The 21,662-nt window shown below is 39.7% G+C and overlaps 1 protein-coding gene across 1 annotated transcript in view; it reads left to right on the plus strand.

Moving 5' to 3' along the window:
- Positions 1-15,225: 15,225 nt before the first annotated feature.
- LOC105918866 (globoside alpha-1,3-N-acetylgalactosaminyltransferase 1) overlaps positions 15,226-21,662 on the plus strand; it is a 30,029-nt gene continuing 23,592 nt past the window's right edge. Inside the window, exon 1 of the mRNA XM_036135865.1 lies at positions 15,226-15,408. Coding sequence (XP_035991758.1) covers positions 15,347-15,408 — 62 coding nt within the window. The 5' untranslated portion in view covers positions 15,226-15,346. The remainder of the gene's footprint in view (positions 15,409-21,662) is intronic.

Below are 21,662 nucleotides of genomic sequence, written 5' to 3' on the forward strand. Positions count from 1 at the left end.
GGCTTTGGTTGTCTCAAGAACGGATTTTTTCTCAGAAAACAACGCAGCAAGCTTGTCTTGGTACAAAATAATGAAACATCAGATAGGATAGAGAAGACTGAGTTACTGAGAAGCATTTCTGCATGCATGTTTGCTAGAATAAGCAAGATGCAGTGATGTTTGGCATAACTGCATCGATTTTTCTAGATAGGAGATAAACAGAAAGATAAGGTATTATATTTAATTTCATTTGTGCAGTTATTTGTAAGCTAAACTCATCAGTCCTATTCTAGAAAAGAAAATTATGGGGTGGCAAATAAGAGGCAAGACTTTTCCAAGGGTGGCAACATACATCAGATTTGTCTACACACACACACACACACACACATATATATATATATATATATATATATATATATATATATATATATATATATATATATATATATATATATATATATATATATACAGACATACATACATACATATCACATATATAAGAGAGAGAGAGAGAGAGGAGAGAGACAGACAGGACACAAGAGAGAGAGAGAGAGATAGAGAGAGAGATAGAGAGACACAGAGACAGACAGACACAGATAGAACAGACATACAGACAGATAGAAACAGAGATACAGACATACAACATAGAGAGAGAACAGCAGACATACACACATAGAGAGATATATATACACATATATAGACACATACATACATACATACTATATATATACACATATATAATACATACATACATACATAACATACATACATATAATATATATATATATCATATATATATTATATATATATATATATATATATTATATATGCAAAATGCTACTCAAGATGACTTTTCCACCTCAACCTTATGCTGCCACTAAGTAGACTCAATTTTATTTTATTTCTATATCGTCAATTCATGAAACATGTCATCTCAAGGCACTTTCCAAAGTCAAATTCAATCAGATTATACAGATTTGGTCAGATTGTACAGATTGGTCAAAAAATCTGGATGGAGAAGGCATTCGTGTCCCTCGAGGGATCCTGTAGCGGGTACTCCGGGAGTATGGAGAACCGGGATCTTTAATAAGGGCTGTCAGGTCTCTGTACGACCGGTGTCAGAGTCTGGTCCGCATTGCAGTAAGTCGGACTCGTTTCCGGTGAGAGTTGGACTCCGCCAAGGTTGCCCTTTGTCACCGATTCTATTCATAACTTTGTTGAGGTGTCTCGGGCATCTGGTCAGGATGCCTCCTGGACGCCTCCCTGGTGAGGTGTTCCGGGCACGTCCCACCAGGAGGAGGCCCAGAGGGAGACCCAGGACACGCTGGAGGGACTATGTCTCCCGGCTGGCCTGGGAACGCCTTGGGATTCCCCCGGAGGAGCTGGCCCAAGTGGCTGGGGAGAGGGACGTCTGGGCCTCCCTACTGAAGCTGCTACCCCCACGACCCGACCCCGGATAGGAGGAAGAGGATGGATGGTTTAGGTGCCTTTGTTACCAATCTTGACCACTTTGGTTTTTGTTGAGTTATATCAATGTTACTGCATTGACATAAATTGATTGTTTCACGCCACAGTTCCTCAAAAGAGTCATCACTACAATACAGGTGTATCCTTAAGTGACTCATTAAGTTTAACAACCTTGGAATAGTCCACTGTTTTATCATGTCTGATAAATATTTAGCATCACCTAGTGCCTTTTGGAAAAGAACAAGAGATCCTGCAAATCAGTCTTAGCCAAAATCCCTCTTACTTCAACAGCTTTTTGTGGCTGGTTCTCAGATGCAATTTCTTAAAGCACCTGCACTATTGCAGGCAACCTTTCCATAACACTGCGACATGTGCCTACAAGCCCAACATGTATCACTTAGCTGTAGAAGCTCCCATGGTGCACCATCAAACTTCTCTTGCTATACTTCCAGCCATCTGCTCTGTGCATATGAGCCAGACAAGAATACATGCATTTGTTCTAACAAGGAGAAAAAGTTTCCTGCATCTGCCACACGTTTTACAACTTCTACGACAACCAAGTTTAAGGAATGTGCCCTGCAGGGAACATAGAAGACATGTTTGGCTACTTGTTTTATTTTAGTTTTCACACCTGCATGTGTCCCACGCATGACTGCCGTGCCAGTCATGCGTGGGGCACAAGGTTTTGCTTTTATTCATTCCCATGCATTCTAAGAAAGCTTATAATCTTGTGACCTAAAGCTGCAACATCCATTTGTTCTGCCGCTTCAAACTCAAGAAAGTGCTCATGACATTTACTCCGTTTGACCTCTTGGAAAATTTCCTCTTTAACCATTCCAGCCAGGCATTCAAGTATTTCATTTTGGATAGTTTTGCTGGTGTATTTTGTATATTTAGCTTGTTGTTCTAGTCTTTTTCTAATCCCAGGATTTGGCTTACCTAGCAACTCTAACATGGATGGATATCAGGGCATTCCCTGTGATCCCATTGTGCTATGTTTTCTGTGGCAGTCGGAACAAGGATCTCACCTAGTTTTTTAAGATATAACTGATTTTCAGTTACCTGTTTCTTTTCCTCATCCTCCATTATTTTTAAACATTGATGCATTTTTTGCATCATTTCTTTGTTTTCTGTCCATGCAAACTTTCCATTTACAAGACTTTCAGATCTTGCATGAGAACAAAAACCACTGTCCTTTATTGTTGCCTTTTTCCAATAATAGCCCTCAAGTGAGGTTAAAACATTTTGCCTACAGGCAAAATGGTAAGCTGAATCTTTCGACAGTGAATACTCCAGCCATGTATGGAGTTTGTACCAGTCACTGCGGAAGGTTCTCCTTACTCCTCCTTGTAAGGTCCTTTCGGAAACTCTCGCGCTTTGGTTGTGCTGACCCCTCACACCAATAAATAGAGATGTCTAGAACAAGAGAGGTGAAATGTTGCAAACTGAAACACAACTAAAATAATGAGAAAATTAAACATATTGTGAATTAGCAATTTGGAACTGGTCAGGTAACTATCAGGCTGTATCACCAAGAAACTGCGTAGAATATTTTTTTGTTTCATTTTAAAAATACTTCTCAAATTTTTTTTTTTTTTTTTTAATAAAGCAAACACAATCATCTCGATGTGGTCTGGAAAAATGTTTGACCACTACCAATTTTTCTTTTTTTTTGGGGGGGGGGGGGGGGGGGGTCTAAGGGCTTTTTATGAAAACAACTTTTCTGACGTAAAACCTAACATAATTCTTTCAGTAGGTCTATATGTTGCAAAACAGTGTTGTTAATTATTTACCATCTCAAAATTAGTTGCAAAAAAAAAATACTCCATTAATCAATGTGGTGTAGTCGGTTTTTACCTCTTTCCATTTGCTCGCCCACGCTCTGTCCTTTCATTGGCCCCCCTCTCACTTCCCTCCACTCTACCTTGAGCTGGTGCAAACCATTCAGGCTTCCACCAATTTCAGCTACACTCTGTTTTATTTGGCACAAATTGGCCCCCTTTCACTGTCCATCTGCATTAATGGCCTTTAGCTGCCAAGGATGCTGTCACTGTTTCGCCACTGTCCCTTGGACCATTTCATAGATACTGAACACCAAACAAAGTCACGAGTTGATGAATGAAAAAAACAGCTTGGTAAGTTGTTAATTTTTTCATACAATCAATATGCTCCCATACTTTTTGGAAGCAGGTCCAGGCTTGGGTCATTCATGAGAGGCAGAAGGATCCAGGCAAGAGCAGAGGCAGACAGACTTGGTTGAGAGGCAAGAGAGCCATGTCCAGAACACAGAAGCCAACAGGAGGATCCTACACGGGCGAGGCAGTCGGGAGTATTTACACCGATGGTATGGCTCCAAAGACCTTAGCATAGTCTCCAGGAGGTATAGGAATGTTGATTTTTTTTTTTTTAAAGAAATTCCCATAGGTGAGTAGTAGCCCTTCCCTATTGGTCTTGGTGTCTGATTGAATGAAGTTGTATCTGACAGTTTATTTCTGTTTAGCTTTGACTGTTCTAGCTTATTTTAAGCAAAAACTTCTGGTACCTTGTTTAACTTTTCTATCAGTCTGTTTTTTAATTCTTTTGTAAGAGTTGAGTCTCCAAAGATGTAATAAAACAGAGGTTTTGACAGGTTTGAAGTAGCAGATTTTTGAGTGCTTTGCCTTTTCTTGGACACTGAATAAATAGCACTTATTTGAGCTACTGTCGTTCGAGCCGGAAGGGGTATATCATGATCGGACTGGTTGCATACTGGAAATGGCAAAACACAGGGTAGCTGATTTGACAGATCCACCAGACAAGATTGAACAGTTTGCCCACCCATCAATGGAGAGGTCATTGCATATTCAACCAAAACCGTATCCTCCATCTGCAGAGAGCATGAAAATACTGTCCCTTCCATAACAACTGTTTGGCTTGCATAAAATGGTAAATGGTAAATGGCTTATACTTGTATAGCACTTTAACTAGTCTTGACGACCTTGATAAAAGATTCGAGTACTACTTATGTGGAGTCTGACAGTGGCATAATGATTTTCTGAAGCCACTTTGTGTCTATGTGCCAACATCTACAAACAACACAGTAACCACTTTGTACAGGTTGATTTGACATTGATCATATGCCAAGTCCAAGGTATTTGTGCCAATTAGGACAAATGGCTGATCAACCTTAAAATCTGGTAAAACTAGAGCCAGTGTGGCCACCTCTATTTGAAACCACAAAAAGGTAGAAGGAAATGTAACGTCAAAGCTAATGTAACCCTGATAGGTATAGCACTTGGCCATTGGCTCCCTCAACTTCCAGAAGTTCATTAATTGGCACGATTTGAAGATCTGACAAATGGTTAGAATGGAAGGATTGTGGGATGGGAGTTATTTGTGACCCAGTATCCAGAAAGAAATCATCTGTTATCCCCTTAATAGTGACTTGACAGGTGCATTTGATTGCAATAATCCACTTGGTAAAACTACATGGGGCTGTTGTGATCTGTGTTTGGGACTTTAAAATGTGGCAACCTTTGTGTGTCAGAAACTGTAATCAGTTTGACTGTGTATTTTGTTTGATTTTCTGGTCCCACATCTTCTGTACTAAACTAGGATTCGCTTGGTTGCCGCAGGCTGGTGCTATATGACCATCTTTTCCACATTTGTAACACAACCCAGCTCTCGGCCTTGAAGAGTTTAATTTAGTGCCATTTTGTGTTCGTCATTGTTTCTGGTGAGGAACAGCTTCTGTGATAGCTTGTTCAGAAGTGCTGACATTTGTTTTTGTATTTTTTGCATTTGCTGCTTTAGATTTTTTACATCACGGTCTTGAACAGAAGATCCACAAGAGCAGGCACGTTGAGAGTGTAATGCCACCCAATTCTTGGCTTAAATGATGGGCCTGTCTTCCTCATTTCTTAACAGTAGAAGTTCAGCAAATGTAGGGAGTTTGGCTCTCCTTTGTGCCAGTTCCAAGATTGATAACAATCTACTGTCCCAACAGCAATGGCAGGATTATTTCAAGAGGTGTTTGTCGATGTCAGCAGCAGAAATGCCACCATGTTTAACTGCAGTGTTCAGTGCAAGCAGTATTCAATGCAGGCATGCAGAGGGCTTTTCATTAGGATCCTAGAGTGTAGTTAAAAATTGCACAAAGGGGAAATTCTGAACGTTATTAAAAACCTCAAAAACAACAAATCCCCAGGGACAGACGGACTGCCCGGGGAGTTTTATAAAACATTTAGAGAAGAATTAACACCAGTATTATGCAAGATATTTAACTATGCACTAACGGTGGGGGACCCACCTAAAACATGGTCTGAAGCCATCATATCTGTAATTTATAAAGAGGACAAAGACCCAACTATGTGTGAAGGCTACAGACCCGTGAGTTTATTATGCAACGACTTAAAAATACTAACAAGTACAATGGCAGAAAGAATGCAAAAACATATAACTAAATTGATCAATCCAGACCAAACAGGATTTATTCCGGGCAGGCAGGGAGCAAACAACATTAGAAGAACACTAAATGTAATACCATACTAAAATTTTAAACCACAACCCTCCCTCTTGATTAGTTTGGATGCCCAAAAGGCTTTTGACAGGGTAAAATTGAGTTTTCTGTACCAGACACTACTAAGATTTGGATTTTCACAACAATTTGTGGAATGGGTAAAAATAATTTATAAAAATCCAAAATCACGAATTTGAATTAATGGACACTGCTCAGAATTTTTTGATCTAAAGAGAGGAGTTAGACAGGGGGACTGTCTAAGTCCTTTATTATTGACAGTTAGTATTGAACCGATGGGGGGAGCAATAAAACAGAATAAACAAATCCAGGGAATAAGAGATGAGGGAGGGGTGGAACATAAAATATCATTGTTTGCTGATGATCTATTAGTGATCTTAACAGAACCACTCCGGTCAGTACCTGCTCTACTAGAAAGCCTTAAAGAGTACGGCAATATTTTGGGGTATACGAGTAACGAAAGTAAATCGGTAGCAATGATGCTATCAGGTGAATGCCCATCACAGCTAAAAGAAAAAGTCAAGTTTAAATGGACCAATAAAGGATTTAAATACATGAACATTCTTTATTTTCAATTCTTCATTTACAGGATTTACTGAGATGACCCGGAATCAGACAGCCAAAACATAGGCCTTTAGATGTCAAGAAGTCTAACTGTTTCTTATGTGTCTGACTTTTAATTTTGCTACAAGAAGTGAGGGTGTGAGACTGTTAGCAATACAAACAGGGCTTCACAAAGGCAATCAATGTATTGCTAGAGTTTGCTGCTTTAATATTTATTTCTAGTGGGCTTTTTCTTTCAGTAGAAATACTGGTTCCAAAACTGGTTCCCCTATACTCTTTCTTTGCTGGATTTATTATCAATAAGTTTATTTGATAGGGACGGAAACAAATTTGAGCCATTGTTTTACTTTGTTGTTGAAACGTTTTAGGTCTGTGAGTGATAAGGTTATAATAATAATCCCTTATTGTCCTAGAAAGAAATCAACACAGAACACAAGTTACTTTTCTGCAGAAGTGGAGAATGGAACCGGACGGAGAATGATACTCCCTTGAAGGTCTGATCTCAACTCTGCTGGGACATCTCTGTCTTCTGCCTTTATTATCGGACTTCAATGAAGGATCAGGAGGTCAGGAGTTTACAACATGGGGGTAGGCACACAAAGAGGGGTGCAGGTTTATTGCGGGTGGTGATCATTTACCTGCAACCGCATAGCTGGATATGGCAAGATATTTCCTTATCAAGCAGAACAATTCACCCTGTTTGAAGTTAAAACAGCAGAACATTCCTGCAAGCCAACTCTTAAAACAGACCAAATGCCTGTAACTTAATGAAAATAAAATTATTACATTTTCATTTTTCTAACAGTGAGTGTTTTTAATTGTGCAGGTATGGTGTTTCAGATCTGACACCCTTATACTATGAATGAGCTCTGTGCAAATGTGGTTCTACATTTTGGCTGGTCTAGTGCCATCACACCATGGCTAAATTGTGTTAATTTTAACATGTCCGATGGGGAAGGAATCCAGAATGCATTTTAGACATGAGACTCATACAGCCACAGAGGAGAGAGAGCCAGTGGGGAAGGCCCATCTCTCTCTCAATAGGATGCCGGCTGTGGACCACTCCCCACAGATAAAAGTCAGAGCTCTTCTGACCAGACACTCTCTTCTGCGACTTCTCTCCTGGGGCTCCCAAGGAGGAGGGGGGGGGGGGTCTCCTTCCTCAGCAGCCATGTGACTGAAGACCCAAAAGCCACATGCTCCCCAGAACAGCTGTTCTGTGGAACTCACCTCCCTGGACCTTCCTTACTGCTGAGAAAAAGGAGAAGGCCTGAACAATGAGGCCCTGGCCGGGCCTGACCGACCCAGCACCTGGGGGAAAACTCTCGCCATCCGGGGAACATTTCCGGGCAAATCAGAGTTAAGTCTGCTGTCTTAACCTCATAATCAGATGCAGAAGGAATGCCAAAAACAGCTTTGTTGTATTTCTCCTCAGCCTTTACAGGGAATTGAACCCCAGCTGGAGCTGAAAAGCCGACAAATTTGGGCCTGCTTTCGAATATGAGGAGAATCTGCTAAAATCGGACTGCATCCAGGTCGGAGAACGTGGCAGAGACCAGGCCTCCGACCCCGACCACATGGAGCTGCAGAGCTAAACGCTAGCCCGCCAAGGACAGCCAATAACTTCCCTGCTTTCAGTGCTCCTTCCTGGAATGGCCAAAGCCTGACCGACTCACATGGACTCACAGGTTTGGGCAGAGAGTTGAGGAAGAAGTTAAAAGGTTTATTGGGAAATGTTTTGTAAATCATTTGGAAACATGGGTCTTTGAACAAAGGGCTAACAGAGGTAGCTCATTGCTAGCATTCGGTACCATGTCATTGTCGAGTGTGTTTTTATGGTTATAACAAAGTCTCCACAAGGGTTTCATACACTGATGGGACATTAATGTTTACATTATCCAGCCCACTCATTATGACTAAAAATAGAGCTAAAGCTTTTATTTGTTAGCGCTGAATGCCCGCTAGCCAAAATTCTATCAGCTCCTGTTAACATCCTGTTCCGGTAATTCAAAAGGAGCTTTTTTAAAGCATAAAGCTTAACCGTTCTGCTTGGCCATCCTTCGATGGTGCTATGAGCCTTATTCCTGCATAATGTTGGTTTAAAGGCAATTTTGATAACTTTAACCAATTTAGCGACTGATCGCTACAGCGACCCCTAGCGCCAGAAGGGAAAATCGCAATAATAAGGTCAGCCGTTCATAAGGGTTAAATGATTTTACTGGGCAAATCAGTCTTTAGCATACTATTTACTCAAAATAATGTTCTGGTTAACCTGTGCTTTGCATTGTGAAGGGTTTGAAACACATGGCAAATGTTCTGAATTAGCCAAGCTAATTTACCCCAATTCCACATTCATTAAGTTGAGCTTTGATTTTTTAACTTAAACAAAATATTATTTCATCAAATAATGTTTTGTTTAACTCAGGATTTGCATTGTGAATGGATTGAAACACATGCCAAATGTTTTTTTTTACTCTGTTCAATGCTTTTTGGAATCAGATCTGCAGTGAACAAGGATTCACTGGATTATTCTGATTATGATCAACCACTTTTGTTTGTGTTTTGTTTATTTTAAGCTAAGCTAAGCTAAGCTAAGTTCCTTAGCTTAGCTTCTTTTTATCTTGATTTTGCTTAGTAGTTTAGTTAAGTTTCAATAGCCTAGTAGAGAGGATTTACTGATTTAAATGTTCTGTTAATTCAGCTAAAAAGCATTACATAGTGATGTTCTCTGGATGTTCATTTTATTTCTGTTATTAAATTCTTTAACTTGAAAAGAAGTTGTCACTCCTTTATTCTATGTGTGTGCAGGGTTTGCTGTTAAAAGATCTCTAGTGCTCGAATTCATCCCTTTCAACCATTGTCTTGATATCAGCTTAAGAGCTGATTTTCACCAGACAATACTTAACAGACAGAGGGTTATTTAATAAACAATAAATAACAGTGTATAACAGTGTATAATTGTACAACACTGGTATGCAGTCACTCCTGGCAGCGTCTCTAGTAGTGACACCTCTGATTATATATGTTTGTATCATGCTGTATCCAATTTCAGGAGCAAAGTTATTAATACATTCAAAAGTGAATTTTAAGAAATAATTTTTTTTTTAATTCTCAAAACTTAATAAATTGTGCTTTTCTTGAATTCTGCAGGAGTGCCATCATATGGGCTTTTGGTCCAACACTTTTAAAGCTTGTTTGAGTGAGAGCTGTAGATCACGCCCTGATGAAGCCAATAGGACGACGTCATCCGCAAAGAGCAGAGATGCAATCCTAAGGCCACCAAAACGGATCCCCTCAACGCCTTGGCTGCGCCTAGAAACTCTGTCCATAAAAGTTATGAACAGAATCGGTGACAAAGGGCAACCTTGGCGGAGTCCAACTCTCACCAGAAACGAGTCCGACTTACTGCCGGCAATGTGGACCAGACTCTGACACCGGTCGTACAGAGACCTGACAGCCCTTATTAAAGGGCCCAGTACTCCATACGCCCAGAGTACACCCCACAGGAACCCCCGGGGGACACGGTCGAATGCCTTCCCCATGTCCACAAAGCACATGTAGACTGGTTGGGCAAACTCCCATGCCCCCTCCAGGATCCTGCTGAGGGTATAGAGCTGGTCCAGTGTTCCACGGCCAGGACGAAAACCACACTGCTCTTCCTGAATCCGAGATTTGACTATCCGACGAACCCTCCTTTTCAGAAATGGTAAAGAATAAAAACGTAAATAAATTTTTATAAATAAAAACATAAATAATACAAAAAAATACAAATAATGTTTGTATCATTGTATATGAAAGAATGTCTTGAATATATTTTATGGATAAAATAATCAGCTGCGATAAAAATATGGATCACAGATCAGCCAGAACTAAGAAATAAAGCCCAGATTCTGTCTGTCTGCACAGGTGTGGGAGGTGTGGCAAAGGTGGAGATGGGAGGGGAGACAAATCTGTCTGACTTGCTCCAAAATGTGTCTTACAGAGTTCAAATGTAGGGTTTTATGAGGAAGTTTTGCCTCAGCCATGGCGGGAATGACAATAAAGACTTTAAGGTGCAAAACTAAAGACTTCTGAAATCATTTTAATAGGTTGGATATTAGATACTGGAAGTCAACGCCAAGCTGATTTGGCAGTGTTTATTGGGGATCTTTTGGCTCCGCTGATTTCAAACACTCCACACAACATGAAACTTCATTTCAAATTCCGACACCTGGCACCGAACCTGACTCTAGCCAGATGGATTTTGTTCTGCAGAGCTCCACACATCCATCTGATGTGTGGAGCTCCATCGCTCCATTGGAAATGTATTCCAGAAGGAGGGGCCTTAACAAAATTCCTTGCATATGATTGGGGGAAACCACTTGTCCGTCATCTTTACTGATGTGCTACGTCACCCACACACATTGAAACCAACCCGTGGCACTGGCGAGAGCGACACAGTGAAAACAAAAACAGAGCAGCAGCCCTCTTGGATACAGCGTGATGTCAGTAAATAACTAATGTCATCTGTCCATGGAAAATCTGTGAATAAAAGGCTTTATTATGCACAGCATGAACACTAATGAAATACCAGCATCAATGTTACCACTTGCCTCTTTGCTGTGAGCCGCCATTGTTGTCTGAATCCAAACAGCCGCTACAAAAATTCCTCTCGCCGATCCTAATTGGCTCGTCAATTTCATATAATATTGAAATCCCTCCCAATGATAACGATTCCAGATGGATGTGCGGAACAAAATCCATCTAGCGAGAGTCAGGTTACCACTCTTCACTTGCATTCCTACATCATAGGTAGTGAACACTGTCTGCACTCAGTTTGAACTTGATGAATCATTACTAGATAGGAACAGCTTAACAACAAACCAGATTCAATCACATATTTCAGTACAAAAATAATTTATACTGGCAGGAACATGGGTGTGCGTGCAAATGCTTCTCTGACAAGCCTGTCAAATATCTTTCTCATGGTTCTAAAGTGTGGGCTGCGCACACAAGGAAGGAATTTTGTTTTTTCATAGTTCAGTAGTTATTGTCTGGTTTTGTATGTTTATCCAGCCTCCAACAGGTGTCAGTACTTTTAAAAGCACCACAAATAAATGACAACTATGACAGTTTCCTGATATGGTTTGTTTTGACTTTGAATGTTACATCCGTCAGTTAGGGTGAGTTTCGTGCGATCGCAAATGTGGGTTTGACTAAAGGTATGGTAGATACCTGCTGACAAGGTATTTTTCATCTGACAAAGTAGCTTCATTGGAACCTAGATTCTAATTCATTGATAAATAATTAAAAGATGCTGTATATTTGAGTTTACTTTTCAAATTGGTAATAAGGTTTCATGTTTAAATGGACAGTATGCAACTGAGACTTTTTACTACCAAAAATCAACTATTCAAGATTTTTTATTGTCACTGCATGTTACTCCGGTGAAATTTGTTTCAAGACATATTCCAGCTTACAGTACACACAAAAAACAACAGACATTTAACATGCGTATGTTTTTTTCTTCCACACTAGAGCGTGCAGAAGAACTTATAAATAAATAAACAAAAAACTGAATGTTGCTCTTAAAATTAAATACTCTGCCAAATCTCTACCAATTTCGCCTATTGGTAGGGTTGCATCAATTCAATTTTATTTATATAGCACCAATTCACAACACAGCGACAGTGGAGAGGAAAACGCCCCTTTAACAGGGAGGAGAACCTCCAGCAGAACCAGAACCAGGCTCAGTGTGAACGCTCATCTGCCTCCACCCATTGGGGCTTAGAGAAGACAGAGCAGAGACACAGAAAGCTCAGAAGCTCACATTGAGCCAGGAGTACTTTTCTGTTATATGCTAATAGTGGGTGATCTGTCTCCTCTGGTCTGGATGATGACCAGACCAGGTGTACCTTCTATGAAGAGAAAAATGACAGAGAACAAGAAGTTAAAAGCTGAAATAACAACAGACAATGCCAATTGAAGTTGGTTCCACAGGAGAGGAGCCTGATAGCTAAAGGATCTGCCTCCCATTCTACTTTTAGAGACTCTAGGAACCACCAGCAGACCTGCAGTCTGAGAGCGAAGTGCTCTCTTAGGAACATACGGGGTAATCAGAGCTCTGATATATGATGGAGCCTGATTATTAAGGGCTTCATACGCTGCTGGCCAAAAAAAAAGTCGCTATCTGGATCTGAATAAGCAAATAGGTATGAGCCTCCCATTGGATAATTACTGCATGGGCGATTATGTTTCAGCTGGCAACAAGTTATTTAACCCCAACTGGTGCAATGAGTCGCTTCTCCTTTCTTAAACAACCATGTCCAATGACACATCCGGTGGTCGTGGAAAAGATGTCACTCTGTCCCAGAATGGTCACATCATTGGCATGCATCAAACAGAGAAAACATCTAAGGAGATTGCAGAAACTACCAACATTGGGTTAAAAGTTATCCAACGCATTACTAAAAACTGAAAGTATTGTGGGGACCCTTCATCTTTCGAGTAAAAAATGTGGCTGGAAAAAAATCCTGAATGATCGTGATCGGCGGTCACTTAAAGGTTTGGTGAAATCAAATCGAAGAAAAACAACAGTGGAACTCTGGACAATGTTTAATAGTGAAAGTAAGAGCATTTCCACATGCACAATGTGAAGGGAACTCAATGGATTGGGACTGAACAGCTGTGTAACCTTAAGAAAACCTTAAGAAAACCTCAAACCAGGAAAAAAAAGGCTTCAATTTGCTAGGGAGAATAAAGGTTGTACTCTGGAGCAATGGAAGGCAAGGCAACTGTATTTGTATAGTATTTTCAGTAACCAGGCCATTCAATGTGCTTGGAAGAAGGTATATATGGTGTGATGAGTCCATATTTAATATATATATATATATATATATATATATATATATAATATATATATATATATATATATATATATATATATATATATATAGATAGATAGATAGATAGATAGATAGATAGATAGATAGATAGATAGATAGATAGATAGATAGATAGATAGATAGATAGATAGATAGTAAAGACAATTGGCCCAACCTGTGGTACTCTAAGAAGGCTACTGAAGTGTGCTCTGATGATTTAGACTTAGATTTAGACAAACAAAATTGTGTTGCATACAGCTTACGACAGTGTAATGAGACTGCAATTGAAATAAAATAACATTACAATACAAAGTGCAGCAGTGATAAGAATGTAACAGTGTAGGAGAAAAGCAGTTTTTTTTAAAAAAAAAAAGTGTGGAGAAGAATGTTCAGCCACAGTTGTAGTGAAAGGATAATGGTCCAAAAAGGCATTAATTTGAAAAGTGGCAGTGCAATATAATAATGGTGCAAAAATGCAGTAAACATTCAGTTGTGTACTTTTACATTTAAATCACGTTCAGCGACGTTGGCAGTGCAAAATAATGCTGTGAAATGGTAATAAAGTTCAGTTCTGTGCATGTGTGGTGCAGAGTCCAGTTTACAGTTCAACAGTTCATCAGTCTGATGGTAGCGGGGAAAAAGCTGTTGTAGAACCTGGCTGACCTGCAGTGGATGCTGCGAAGCCTCGTTCCAGAGGGCAGCAGGGCACAGGGGTAGTGAGCATGACCCATGTATGGAGGCGTTAGTCCTCGACGCGGCTGACCTGGGTTCGATTCCGACCTGAGGTCCTTCGCTGCATGTCTTCCCCCAGTCTCTAAAAACCCCTTTTCCTTTCAGCCTACTGTAAAAAAACAAGCCACTAGTGCCACAAAAACCCAGAATAAATGTAATCGGACAGACAAAAATACAAGGTTGTGTGCAAATTCTTTTATTTTAAAAACAAATGGAACACTTTTCTAAATATTTTTTGAAAATAAACTTGAAAGCTATACTTACAGCAGTTAATGTACATACAGTAGGTTAGAACAGTGCAAAGTACTTCCAATAACAATATCTACTGTTTACTGAACGTTCATTTCACCTCTAGATGTCCCAATGAGCTCAGCAGATAGAAAATAACAAAATAATGAAACATATGTGCATATAAGAAGTCTCACATTTTTGGTTAAAACAAGTGTTCTTTATGTATGAAGTTACTCACTCAGTAGTTACACAGTCGGTAGCGTAACCGGAGATTTTACTCAAGTAAGAGTATAGCGATACTTGAGTAAGAATATGACTCAAGTAAAAGTAAAACGTTCCGGAGGAGCCAGACACCCCTCTTTTAGCCAACCCAGTTTTAAATGCACTTTAGAACAACATGCAACAACACAACGTCTGAGCAGACAGAGGCAGGCTTGGGGTCTGTGGGCCCATGGCTGGATCTGCTGTGGCGGAGCTGGCTGCTGGTGGATCCTGCAGGCTCATTGCTGATGACCCAGGGGGCTTCTGCACTGTCTCATCTTTTTCTCTTCCCTCCTTTTTCTTTTACCTTTCCTTTCTGTCTATTGAACTTGAAATAATCCCAAAATAATATCAAGGGGAGAGCTATAGCGAAAGCAGTAATGCTCCACTTGTGGAAGTAAAACTATTTCTTTGGCATTTAGACAGCAAAAGTAAAAAAAAAAAAAAAAAATGTCACAGTTGGTTCTGTATACTTCCTGAAGCAAAATAAAACAACCTTAAAATATAACCTAGGTGCTGTTTTATTCCTCTTAATGATTCTCTAGATGCTATATTTTGTAGCTCTAACACAAACATGGTTGAAATAAGAAGCAAGGCTTTCTGTCCCGCCCTACAGAAGCTGCCGCTTGTCTTTTCCATCCTCTGCGCGGCTCCCAGCACAGCCCTGTCTCCCATTCCGGCGCGCCGTCTTCTTCTTCACGGCCGGTGCGGTTCGTCTCATAACGGCTTGAAAATGCAGCGGAACTTCAGCAAGACCCATGTGTTGCTCGCTGCGGCTTTTTTCGTCAGCCTGGGGTAAGTCATTGACATTTGATACGCTGTTTTAAATAACGTTAGAGAAGTGCAAAAAAAAAAAACAAAAAAAAAAAAAACGAAACTTTTTAATTATTTTGACAAAACAAGAAACAAATAACGAACTGTCTACATTTATTACATACTAAATGTTTAAACTAAAGGAATAATTTTAGATTTAGTTACAGTAAATAAGAAAATAAAAGGCTTTAGGTAAATGCGCTGTGTTTTGTGGAGTTTGATTATGTCAGGAGTTACCTGTGTTTTCTGTCCTTGGCAGAGTGTTTTTATATTTCTCTTATTTTCTGACATTGTTCAGAAGCTGCTCAGCACTGTGCGCTTAAATAAAGCTGCTTCAAAGTGAGTCCGGATGGGAGAGAGAAACCTGCCTGTCGGATCTTTAAGGGGAAATGTTTTATCATGGTGTAATTCCTAAAGTCGTCACAATGCACCACATAGTGTTCACGCTGAAAGTTTATTTTTAAAATTATTGTTAAAGTAAAACTATAAAAGTAAATAATTGGTCCAATTGGAGACATATCAGTTATGCTACCTGGCTCCTGTTGCTCCCTGTCTGGAACCGCCCTGACATACAGAGAGTTTGTTCAGTTAACATCGCTGTTTGATCAGCCCTGTAATTCCCCGACATGTTAATTTCCCTCAGGTCAAGACGCCCTTTCTGCTGTTCTGACATCCTGGTTTATGAATTTACCTTTGGGTATATTTCTTTCAGTTTTTTCGGCTTTACATTTTCATTTCTTTCTTAAGCAGGCGTAGAAATTACATATGATATAAAATTATTATAGCTGAATATTTTTTTTTCAAGATAGTTATCTCGTAAGAATGAGAAAGTTTTTGTTATAACAAGATAATTTATTGTAAAAACTAAGTTTTCTAGTTATAATGAGAACTTTTCCCGGATTCTTTAAAATCCGTTTTTAAACTTAACAGGCCCTACGCAAAGCTTTCATTTTGACTGCTGCATATAAACCTCAATTTTTTTAACCTTGTAAGTTTATAGCTTACTAATTTTAATTAGCCAAACACCGCTTTATGAAACAAATTTAGACCAAAAGAGAGTATTTTTAATTAATCAAACAAATGAATAAATATGTATTAACCTTTTACTTTTACCAATCATCAGCCTGGTACAGGTAACCGTGAGGAAGCGTCACATTTTTAAAAAAAATACTTTTGGTTGCTGTAAAAAAAAATAAGTTTATTAAAATTTTCTTTGTATTGTAATCAATAAGTTAGACCAAAAAATCAAGCTTTGGGCTTGCTGCTGGCTTGAGTCCTGATGGCTTCGATGATCCCCTGGTTCCACCTGCTTTGACGGCTGTCTCTCCAAACTCAGCTGGAAGCTCCTCTCCCAGTTTCTGCAAATGTCCGTTGCAGGATCTTGGTGTCGTTGCACTTCTGGAAGACAACATGGGCATTTACTCCCGTGTAGCAGCACCCCTGTTCTTGCCATCTGATCAACGATGTCTACATCGTATTTTTGGGTTGTCATAATAGGCTACTGCACAGACTCTGGATTTGCCTTCGGTACATCAGTGGGCAAAGTGCTGACAACAAGCATTGCACCTCCACTTTTCAGCACTCTTGTGAAGAACAGCTCCGTTTGCTGTTTGGGGGGGGTGGGGGGGGTCACAAGCCCTTTGTTTTCAGGATAATTTAATCTTTAATCAATTGTCTCCCTGGAGGTTCAGAAGGCTGAACAACTGTCCACAAAGTCCCGTCTATTCCTGTTTCCACCACCGAGGACAACGCCATGGTCGCTTCCCTCTTGACATCAGGTTCAGCAGGTGGTTCCCTAAATCCTATATGATAATGAAATTTAAATAAATAAATAAATAAATGTCATATGATAATTCAGCCTCTACTATTACATTATTATTTAGCAACCTACTGATACAGTTAGGCCAGCAAAAAGCTCACTTGACTTTTCCGTTGTGATGATAGCAGGTGGCTGACAGAAGACATCAATCGTCTCCTTTTCCTCGGGATGGTGTTTTTTCGCTGTGATCAAACTAATTTTCCAGGCTCGATTGTACACAGATCCGTTCGTGTCAGATCCCCATTCGATTACTTACTTTGTCATTTCTCTGTTTCGAAACGCCTCTCCTCTTGATTTCTTCTTAGTAAACAGGCATAAAAGTGGCCCAAATCTCCATTTGCCATCACACATTATTCCATCAAAGAAGGCAAATGTCCATGAAACGGGATGTCAAGCAATAAAACTACATCTCGGTATAACGAAAAAGCTTTCTTTACGAGAAATCGACCTTGCTCTTGTTGTAGCGAGATACAGCTCCATAACAATTTTTGATCTTGTGTCAGTTTTATGCTTCCATACTTTGACTTGGCCGGCCCACAACAATCAGTACCTGGAAACTAATCATTCCTGGCTTGGGTGTCACAATACTTTAAGCATGGCTAATGCCGCTATATCATCTAAATTACTGTAATAGCACTGATGTTGCCTAGCTGTTGTGCTAGGTGTGTGCTAATCTTAAATATTCACAAAGAAATTAAGATCTCATCATCGCGTCAGTATCGGGACCGTTACCAGCGTCAAGTACTCATACTCGTACTCGTAAGCAACCCGATACTTTGAACCGATGCGACTTTTCCTCCTGAGCTACGCTACAACTCAAAGGCTGGCTACCACTCTTTACCAGGTAGTGGTGCTGTACACCAAGAGGTTGTTTGATGACCCTCCAAGAGAAAAAGAAGGAGAGAAGATAGTTGAAGCTCTAACCAAATTTTAACCAAGTTAAGCCTTGATGGTTAATCGTTTTCAGTGGTCAATGATTAAGTTATTTGTGATTTAAAAGTACCAATTTATTAAGTACTTAGTGTCTGTACTTGAAATCGGCGAGTATCTAAACTGAAGTACTCCTACTTGTACTGGGTCTGGAAACAAAAACTTGTATCGAGACACCCCTGAAAAACATTGAATGTTCTCTTCACAGCATGATGTCTCTTTCTATCTTGGCCATCTTTGTGTTTAAAGACTTCCTGTACTGTCTTGCAGAGAGTGCTTGCTATTCATTGTTTTTGCTGAAGATGTTTCCGTAAAACTGCTTATCAGCACTGGCAGTAAGCCACACGTTTCTTTTATCCATTATTATTACATTTGCTTATGGAAATGTCTGTGTTCAGAAGGTATGAAAAGAGGAACCGAAACACAGAGCTTGCACTCATGTTCAAAACGCTGAAGTAAAATGTACTGAACGGTTCCTTATTTATACAATGTCGTCAGTGGTTGCACTCAGAAAGTGTAGTTTTTCGCCAGGGTAACAGAATAGAATACAATAGTATCTTCAGTTCTTTTTAAGTGACTCTCAAAATTGTACACACTTGTCAAGACTTTCTCCACATATAATACAAAATGTCTACTGTAAAATTCAACTGCTAAAACCCAGTTGCCTAAAGTAGAATTGTGCAAGTTTAAAAACAAAATATTATTTATTTCCTTTCCCATTCATGCCCTTAGAATTGCCCAATGTGTAAAACGAGTTATCCTCTGTTTACAGCGGTTGCTTCTTTAATCTTCTGGGCGTGTGCGTGGGTGTGATGTGCTGGGCGCTTTTGTTCACCTGGGTATTTTGTTGAGTCTCTGCCATAATCGATGCATTAGCAAGAGAAAATGGGATAACTTCAATATTTATGGCTTTCTTAGCTCAGGGCTGTGTTTCAGAAAAAGTGGCGGATCTAACCTGAGTTGAAGCAGCTACACTGAACAGTTCTACCTCATTCAGCTCTTTTGGTTTCAGAACAGGTGATATGAGTCAGGTAGCTAAACTCAGCTTGACAATTTAACAGGAACAGCCATGAAATTAAGTCAGTATTACGAGTTGGAAAGTCGGTGCAACAGGATGGTACCCGACATTCATGATGGCCACTACTCACTGCAACGATGAGTAAAACCTCTTACTCTGACTGTAGCAGCTCTCTATTATTCATGGAGCATTTAGTCAGTCATACAGATGCTGCCTTTCAGTGTTCATCAGACGGGATGTTTCAGCTCTGTTTATTTGCACAATATGCCATCTAAAACAGCGTTATTGTCTTTGTTACTGTTTTAAAAACATTACGAGCCTCCGTGTTTTTTCCATTGTCCGACAGAGGGAAACTGGAACAGTAAAGGCGAAGATGACGTAATTTCCGACTCGTTAGTTCCGACCTTCGAGGCAAAAGGAACACACAATGAAGCGTGAGCACGAGGCTGAAAGAAGCCCTCTCACTCAGATAACGTGATTCGCCATGGCCATGGCAGGCAATAAGAAGCCTTGAAGTGTGCATTAGAAATCTTTAATGACGGCATATGGAGAACGTTAAACCATCATTAACAAGAGGAAACAATGCTGTTACTGCAGAAAAAGTGAGTTAGTGGCTGAAAAAAAGTCAATGCATGAGTGATATGAGTGTTATTTGATGGAGAATTAAAACTTTATTCTCACACTATCCTCATCCAATAATTACGTATCGGGTTGAAACCTGACAGGCATAAGAAGGATGTGGCAGCAAATCAAGATGAAGTATGTACATACAGTTTAATCAGGTATGGTCCAGTTATAAGCTATTCTTATGTTAAACCTTAATCAACTAAAGCATTAACTAGCTATATTCAACACACACAATTAATGATTGGATGGTGTTAGTTATTGAAATAACTAATGAAGTTTAGATGAAAGTTCAAAGTGGATGACTCACCCCCTGCACACCTGTATCCACTGATTGCCTCATAAAGTTTACGTGCAGCAGCCAATCTGCATCAAATCCTCATCCTATCATCCCACAAGACTCTGAATATGAGGCTCCCCACCTATGGGTTCTCCTGCTCTTCAGCCGAGCTTCGACCCCTCTCCACCGAATCTCCTCCTTCACGCTTTCAAGCTTTACTTGACTACTTCTCCCCTTTTGGCCTCCACCACCAGTGTTCGGACCCTGGGGAGAAGACTTCACTAATCCTAATCCTAAAAAGAATATCCAACCTCATAGACATTAGCAGCTTTCACGAGTTCTGCCGGGGTCCATGCGCCAAATAACTTTTAAATTTTTGTCATTAAATCTCTCTAATTGTTTCTCTTACCTGTGTAAATCTCTCGAGGCTGAAATATGTTAATTCATCTTCATTCAGAATTTGGCTTTACCATTCTTTCAAAAATGAGTTGATGCTGACCTTCTTGTAGGTGTATAATTTGTGCCTTCCTCACTTTATATTAATCATATAGGCTATGTTAAAATAAGTTAAAGTAAAGATTATGTTATTTAAGTGAAAAAATATGCTGTGGTCCTATAAAAACTAAAACAGATGAATGTAAAATTAGAGCTGGAAGTCTCAAAATTTGATACAGCATAAATGACTTTCATTCTGTGTAGTTCTTTTATTAATCTGTGCAACAGTGCAACAGTAACATTCCTGACAGTGTGACATATAGTTGCCTCTGAAAGATTGTCTGCATCATCTACGTTATTTAAAAGCTGTCGTTTGTATAAAAACGAAGAGCAGCACAAAGAAAATGTTCAGAACTGAGCTCCCCTCATTTTTTTAGAAAAGCCATGTACGCCTGAGAATTTCAAGATAAATCAACGACAGAAGCGACAAACTTTGACACTTGAAAACTTATGAATCCAGAAATGGTCAGACATTTAATCCTGGTCGGATCAGCCTCTCCTGACAGAGATTTCTGAGTATTTGCTCTCTAGCATACAGGTTTCTCTTGATAAGGGCGCACCTTTTCTGACACTTCCTTGTGCAGATCTCAGCTAAAAATAAGATAATAAGATAAGATTCCCTTTAATCTCTCTCAACGGGGGTAAATTGGGTGTGACAGTGGCAAACACAGACAGTTATTAGTGATTCAGAAAGGAAAAAAAAAGAATACTAGAAAAGCAAACTGTCTAATCTAAAGTTAGCTCTAAAGCAAAACACCAAGACTACAATAAAAGGGTAATATCAGACTAAATGTTGTCCTTATGGAAAAACAAAGTTATTCGATAGTGAAAAAATAACTGCTGCGTATTTACCTAACACACAATAATAGAATATGCAATATTTCCATATGTACAATTCTCTAATGTACCAAGCTTATACAAAGTGCACAATGTATCATAGCCCAGCAGCATCCCAAGCTAAGGTGTGTGCAAGTTACCTTAGCATCTGGGTACAGTGTAAAACAATACAGTGTAAACAACTAATGGCTGAGTCAGAGGCTGTGAAACGATATGCATGATGTGGAATCTTA

Source organism: Fundulus heteroclitus, chromosome 4 (genome assembly GCF_011125445.2).
Source record: "Fundulus heteroclitus isolate FHET01 chromosome 4, MU-UCD_Fhet_4.1, whole genome shotgun sequence".
In the NCBI taxonomy this organism is placed as follows: Eukaryota; Metazoa; Chordata; class Actinopteri; order Cyprinodontiformes; family Fundulidae; genus Fundulus; species Fundulus heteroclitus.